The following is a 6891-nucleotide window of genomic DNA, read 5'->3' as shown; positions in this document are numbered from 1 at the left end:
ATGTCTGTGTTCCCCTGTCTTATCATGTTTAGCAGTTCCCCATTATGTTGATAAGTCTTCCCAGGTGTTTCTTATTTACCACGCCCCCTTGTTATCTTGGCTAGCTTGTTTGCCTTTGTATTTAAACCTCTGTGCTTCAGTTGTTGTTTGTCGGTCGTTGTAGCTGTTTCCTGTTCCTGTCCTGAGTTCCGTTGTTCTGTAATTTGCCCTGGATTACCTGTTTGTTTTATTAAAGTCAGTGTTGCATGTGGATTATCTCTCTGCCTTGTTCCTACCTCATCGACTAATACACAAATTGACTAATTCTGTACGATCAAGTTGCGTTTTTTTAACAAGCGGTTTAATCATAGCCAGCTTAAAAGTTTTTGGTACGTATCAATGACAAAGATGAATTAATGATATTAAGAAGAGGATCTATGACATCTGGAAGCATCTCTTTCCGTAGCTTGTTGAGTTTTCAAGGTGATGTTGAGTAAGCTATATTTAGCCATATAAACAACAAGGAATGATAGTAAATAATGATTCAAAACAGAAAGATATAGAAAGCTTACAGACGCAAGCCAACTCAGCAGCAGCAATGAGGCAGATAGGAGCAATCGAACCCCTGATAGATTTCTAAGAAACCCTGATAGAAGAGGCTTTGCAGAACATCCACAAACACAATCACAAAGTAGAAATTTTCAGAGCCAAATTAGTACGGAGGCAATCAAGCAGGCAGAAGCTTTAATCACGGCAATCCATCAGGGACGCAGGAAAACGTGGAAGGACAACATCTTCATCTCTTTGAAGGGGTTTTAAACCAGTCATGATGTAAAATGTTATCTAAGGTGATCTGTGACTTTTTTTCATTAAGTTTCTCAAGAAGATCCAGGCATTCTGTCAAAGTGTTCAGAAGACAGTTGATTAGTCACGTTTGTCCTTATAGACACTCATAAACAGATTTTGAGAAATGTAGTTCATGTAAGGTCATGTTACCATTAAATACACAGCATTTCTTGCTGTTACTACGATATTCTCTGGATGTTTTACACTTTGCTCATCATTGCCACTAATAATTTTACTGAGCTCTATATGTTTTTTAAGCAATGTTATTTCCATTTCGTTCTTGTTGTTGGTCTCACCTTTGGACAGACGTGACCTTTGCCAAAACCAATGGCCTATTCTTGTGACCAGGTGTTCAAACAGTATGCGTGTGTCGTCAAACGGGACCCATTTAGCGTACTCTCTGATCGCTGTGTATAGTATGGGTTCATCAGCACCTGTAAGAATACATTTCCAGTGTTTAGTAAAACATCATCAAACACATCAACAGTGAACGGTGTCAAGAAGCCGACTCACATATTTCTTTGAAGAACAGTGTGCCTCCGAAGTTCATCAGCTTGACTTTCAGGGTGTTTGGGTTGATGAGAACGTTCATCATGTGTGTTTTGTGATAAACACCATGATCCAGGCAGTGCTGCAGCGCCACAACGAGCTGCTGAACGATGTATTTCACTGAGTGTTCCGTCAGGGAACCTCGGTTTTGTTGGTAGAACTCATACAAGGTCATTCTGTGAAGTGGATCTTCCAGAACCAAGACGTCTTGATCTTTCAGGATATACATGCCATATAACTGTATGATATGTGTGCTAGTTGGAGACTTTTGTAGCATCAACATTGCAGCTGCCTCTCGACTCAAAGGAAAGGGACACTCAGACTAAAGAAAAGAGATTGACAGAAGGTTAGTTGACTCCTGACTAATCTCTAATCTCCTAACTAAAGGCCCGGGATACTTCATTTTCCATCTCGTGAGCTTTTCAAAGTAAACTCTTGGGCTGCCCTGACTAAAGAGTAGTCATTCATTCAAGCCATTAGTTGATTAATCGCATGTTTACATTAATTTAATTACTTAAATATATTTGGGGATGGGGGGGGGTTGCTAAACCACATACTTTTGGCTTAAAGAGTTAATTAAAAATGAAAGCAATGTACTTTACAACTGATGTTTCTAGGCTTTCAACTATATCTTATACTGTCAACATACAGGTGTATCAATTACCAAATTACAATTTAATAAAACGGTTCTTGGAGAATTTCATGAAGAATAAAGTTGTCAACTTACCAATTCCACCAGCTTCTTAGGCCGCCTCTTCTTAATACAACGGATGATCACCTAAAAAATGAAGATTATTGTTGCAAACGTAATCTGATCCATTTTTGTTTGTGTGCACGGTAATCTACAATCTTAACATTTCTGATCAAAACTGTACACACTGATGTTTATGTCAGGACTGAAAGACTAAAGATAGAAGGAAACAAGAAGGGCAAAGTTTGAGCAACATACTCGTTTGTTATCTGACATTCGAAATCCCAAATAATCCCAGCGATCGCCTCTGGATTTCAGTTTCCGTCCCACTTCATAAAGAGATTTAAAGGATCCTGAAAAACACGTTAGCATGTTAATATACAGCATGAGACTGAACTCCAGCAGCAAACACACCTGAGATCAGGTGAGGAACCGACAGGAGTGGAGATTAAACTAAAGCCAGAGGTCATGATAAAAAACACTGACTGTCTGTCCGTATGAAGTCGAGCGGGTCTGTCGGCCTGGTCTCGAGCGGGTCTGTCGGCCTGGACTCGAGCGGGTCTGTCGGCCTGGTCTCGAGCGGGTCTGTCGGCCTGGACTCGAGCGGGTCTGTCGGCCTGGACTCCAGCGGGTCTGTCGGCCTGGTCTCGAGCGGTTCTGTCGGCCTGGTCTCGAGCGGTTCTGTGGGCTCGACACTGGGTGTGTGTGGAAGCTCCTGCGATGGCACAAAAGCACACACTTGGGTTTCGTTGGTCTGGAAGAGACGTTTCCCAGCATTCCACTCTCGCAAGACGCCAGCACGGAAACTCATCCATCTTGATTGCTTTTCTGCAAACAACATTATTGATTAGAAACATGTGTTTTATTAGCACAGATTAAAGCTGAGTGGTTATCCTCATGTACAGCTGCTTTATGTTGCTAGTTCAAAACAAATGGGGGAACACATTTGTGAAAAAGGATGTTTTATTCATATGTTATGCTATGTCCTCTGTAGTGGACACCGGGGACTTTAAAACAATTGTTTTTTCAACTATGTTATGGAAGATATAACGGAATGAATTGATATGCCATTTTACTTAATGCAATTTGAGGGGAAAATGGCATAAATGTCATTTCCATTCAGTAAAATGTATCAATACAACAGTGTATATATAATTTGAATTTTTGCAGTCCATATTACAATTTAGACTAATCTGTTATCAGAGGAAACGGTCTAAGTTATGCAATTTCAGAAATGTACATATAGTCACAAAAAATACTCATCTCTATAGCAGTTTTAACGTGCTATGGTCATTCTGTATGAAGCATAAACACTTCTGTAAGTTGTAGCCTACTGTATCTTTCAACATATCGTTCATTCGTGTTTATTTACTATTAACTAGTAGTAAGAGTAAGAGATGATTGGTTCACGTGCGCCAGCGATCTGTCACCTCACATATACAAGCGCCAAAACAGTATTTATTGTTTGAATTTCTCAATAAAACTGACAGAATTTGAGCGGTTCATATTTGTTTCACATATCAAAAGTAACCAGCTCTGTCTTGTCTGGATGTGTGGCGTGAGAGCGTGTGAAAAGTGTCAATTGCGTGTCAGTTGGCATCCCTGGTGTGTGTGTGTGTGTGTGTGTGTGTGTGAAAGCACCTGAGGTTTTGTTCCCCCACGCGACTCTAGAGGGCGCAGGAGCTTCACACTCCTCTGCTGTGTTTCTCTCCTCAACAGCGCCACTCAGCGGCTCCTCCAACACTGCACTGCAGATCTCCTCATCCATTGGGAAGTGTTCAGACATCGTGCCCTCTGCAGACCCTGGACTTTATCACTGTTTGACTAACTCTGTGTCTGAGTTTCTACAATGTTTGACTAATAACTCTGAGTCTGGTAATCGCTGCACTGACCTGAACAACTCTGCCTGTGACGTCATATGGAACTCGCGCTGCCTGTGACGTCACAGCGGCTGCTCTGGCCGCGGCCGATCGATCGCCGCTAACACATTTAAAGGGACATTCACCCAAAAACAAAAAAGTCATAATTTAATCCCTCACGTCGGTCCAAACGCGTGAGACTTTCGATCGTCTTTGGAACACAAATGAAGATATTTTTAATTAAATCTGACAGATTTCCACACAACGAGTTAAAGAGATTGTTAAACTATAATCCATTTAAATCGAGCGGTTTAGTCCAAATCTCCTGAAGAGACTCGATCGTTTTACATGATGAACAGATTAATTTTAGGATTTTATTCCTGACTGAGTCGAGCTGTTTCAGTGGATGATGATGCTGAAGATGATGAAGATGATGCTGATGATTATGACTATGTGCATCTGCCATACGTCTGGAGCTATCTATTTTCCATTATTCTCTCAAACATACATTTATTGTTATAGACATTATCATAAATATTCTTATTTTGGCACAGTTTATGTCGAACTACATGATATACTTATTTCTATAATGCTGAATTTTTGTTAATGTACCATACATTTGATATCCCAATGAAAGATGTAACTTTGTAATAAAAGTCTATTGTCATGTATTTTGATTATACAATCTCTTTTCAGTGGGTTTTTTGTACAGTCTGCCATACCTTTCAAGGAAGAGCCTGACCCCAACACTTTATATTGTTATGTAAATATGTAATTTTACTCCCTTTTATGGTGACTTTTTATGGTGATCTGTCTAGGGACTGCAGATGAAAAAAATAGCCTTTTGGCAAATTCTGGCATATTGACAAATGTTTATTAATATGCACAGTCCCTGTAATAAAAAAAAATATATAGTAAAAAAATAACTTTCTGTTTGATCTTTAAGGTCTTAATAATGCATGTGCTGTATATAAAGTTATTTTTGACAAATCACTGAACAACCCCATTTCTGGAGTATTCAAAGACAGCAATTTTGCAGGATCTTCCTCTTGAAAATTATTTTTCATCAAAAAGTCAAATTCCGAAACAGAATATGGCTCTGTATCATCTCCTGTACAAGTCTCTTTAATTCTTTAGCTGAAAGAGTAAGTGCAGCTTCTAGGTCTTCTAGCACTCGATTGGCAAGATGCACAGACCTGAAGCCTACTTTTTGAGCAAGTTCTTCAGCTTCAGTCCACCCATCTCCTTTTCTTAGATCCCGAAACATGGATATTCCAGTAAAAATAAATAAAAAATTGACCGTATAGTCTCAGAGTTCAGAATCTCAACAGGAAAAGAGGATTGAGAAAAAGAGATTTGTTAAACAGGCATGGACCTGGTTTTGACCACTCTCTTGAAACAGAAAACAAGTGCCATGAATCCAAAATATTGAGGTAAAAAGAGTTAAGTCCACCGAGAGAAGTTCTCTGTAGGTCCACGGTGAATAGCTGTTATCTCCCATTATATAATAACTGGGGTAGCAACCATTTCCAACGGAATTTTAACTGGTACACTTAACCCACCTTATCATACTCACGGATCCTTTATACAACAATTTTATCCAAGATATTAACTTATCGCCAAAACACTTTAAAACATGAAACAAATACAGATGATCCACCCGATCAAATGCTTTTTCTAGAGATATTAGACCAGCGCTAACATTGTACATTCTTGCATATTCCAGAAGATCTCTCATTAAACACAAATGATCATAAATACATCTTTTAGGAACACAATAAGACTGATCTTCATGAACCAAATAACCGTCTTAAGACGATTTGCAAATGATTTAGACAATCTTTCTTAAGAGTTAAAGGATTAGTTTTTTGATTAAAATTTTTGCTGATAATTTACTCACCCCGATGTCATCCAAGATATCCATGTCTGTCTTTCTTCAGTGGAAAAGAAATTAAGGTTTTTGAGGAAAACATTCCAGGATTTTTCTACACAGAATGGACTTCAATTGCAACCAACTATACCAATGTTCAAAGAAGGTTCAAATGTCCGTCTCAATGCAGCTTCAAATCTCGACACGATCCCAGTCGAGGGTCTTATCTCGCGAAACAATCGGTCATTTTCTAAAAATAATAATAATATATATATAGGCTATATACGGTCACGCGTCACGTCATCTATCTAAGTTATTTGTCTGTGTTCTCCGGTTCAGAAAGCTGGGAAAGGGCGAAAAATGTCATCTCATTTTCTCCTCCAACTTCAAAATCGCCCGACATCTTTGTTTTAATTTATTATTATTATTATGTTTATTTTCGTGACCTCTCCAACATGATGACGCAATACGTGGCGTATCTCAGAGATGGTACACGACGAGCATTTGTGGTTAAAAAGTATTTATTGTTTTTTTAGAAAATTACAGATTGTTTCGCGAGATAAGAGCCTTATTTCTCGTCTTTACTTTGCACACATTCACACGTTTAATCGATGTCTGATTACAGCAATCAACCCTCATCAATATTCTAGCAGCTTCTCTCTGAACGGAAGAATTTACAGTTTAACAGTGTAAATATAGAGCTTATTCCTGATCTTAACACCACTTTTGAGATTAGACCAGTAGATCTCAACCTTTTTCACTTCACTCACAATTTCTACTTGATAAAACACATTAGAGCTGAGCATAACTAGAAATATGTATATTTGTTATCTTGATTTTAGTTGTTTTTAGCTTATTTTCATGCTTATTTTGTGTTATTTTTAATCATTTTAAGATAATCCTCTATGATGATAACCGCTGATATAGTCTAAAATACCATGAAGAAATAAGTAGGTTACCGGTAATATAATAAAGTAGGCAAACACAACACTCATTTGATGTTTGTAATTATTTACTATCTGGATGGTGTTCGTTTTGTTGCAAGAAAGTGTTCGAACATAAATCTCACAACATTTAATTTAATGAATCAATGGTAG

The 6891-nt window shown here is 38.4% G+C and overlaps 1 protein-coding gene across 1 annotated transcript; it reads right to left on the bottom strand.

The window, feature by feature from the left end:
• Positions 1–696: 696 nt before the first annotated feature.
• Positions 697–2887, bottom strand: LOC308706247 (serine/threonine-protein kinase pim-1-like). Its single transcript, XM_081391746.1, has 6 exons — positions 2552–2887; positions 2324–2418; positions 2102–2152; positions 1339–1696; positions 1122–1259; positions 697–876 (listed from the first exon to the last, which is right to left on the bottom strand). The coding sequence occupies exons 1-6, from the start codon at positions 2874–2876 to the stop codon at positions 776–778; spliced, it is 1068 nt and encodes a 355-aa protein (XP_081247872.1). The 5' UTR covers positions 2877–2887; the 3' UTR covers positions 697–775.
• Positions 2888–6891: the final 4004 nt, after the last annotated feature.

Source organism: Scardinius erythrophthalmus, assembly GCF_964197995.2.
Source record: "Scardinius erythrophthalmus genome assembly, chromosome: 17".
Lineage (NCBI taxonomy): Eukaryota > Metazoa > Chordata > Actinopteri > Cypriniformes > Leuciscidae > Scardinius > Scardinius erythrophthalmus.
The sequence above is the reverse complement of the archived record's forward strand: the minus strand, read 5'-3'. Positions and strand labels throughout refer to the sequence as shown.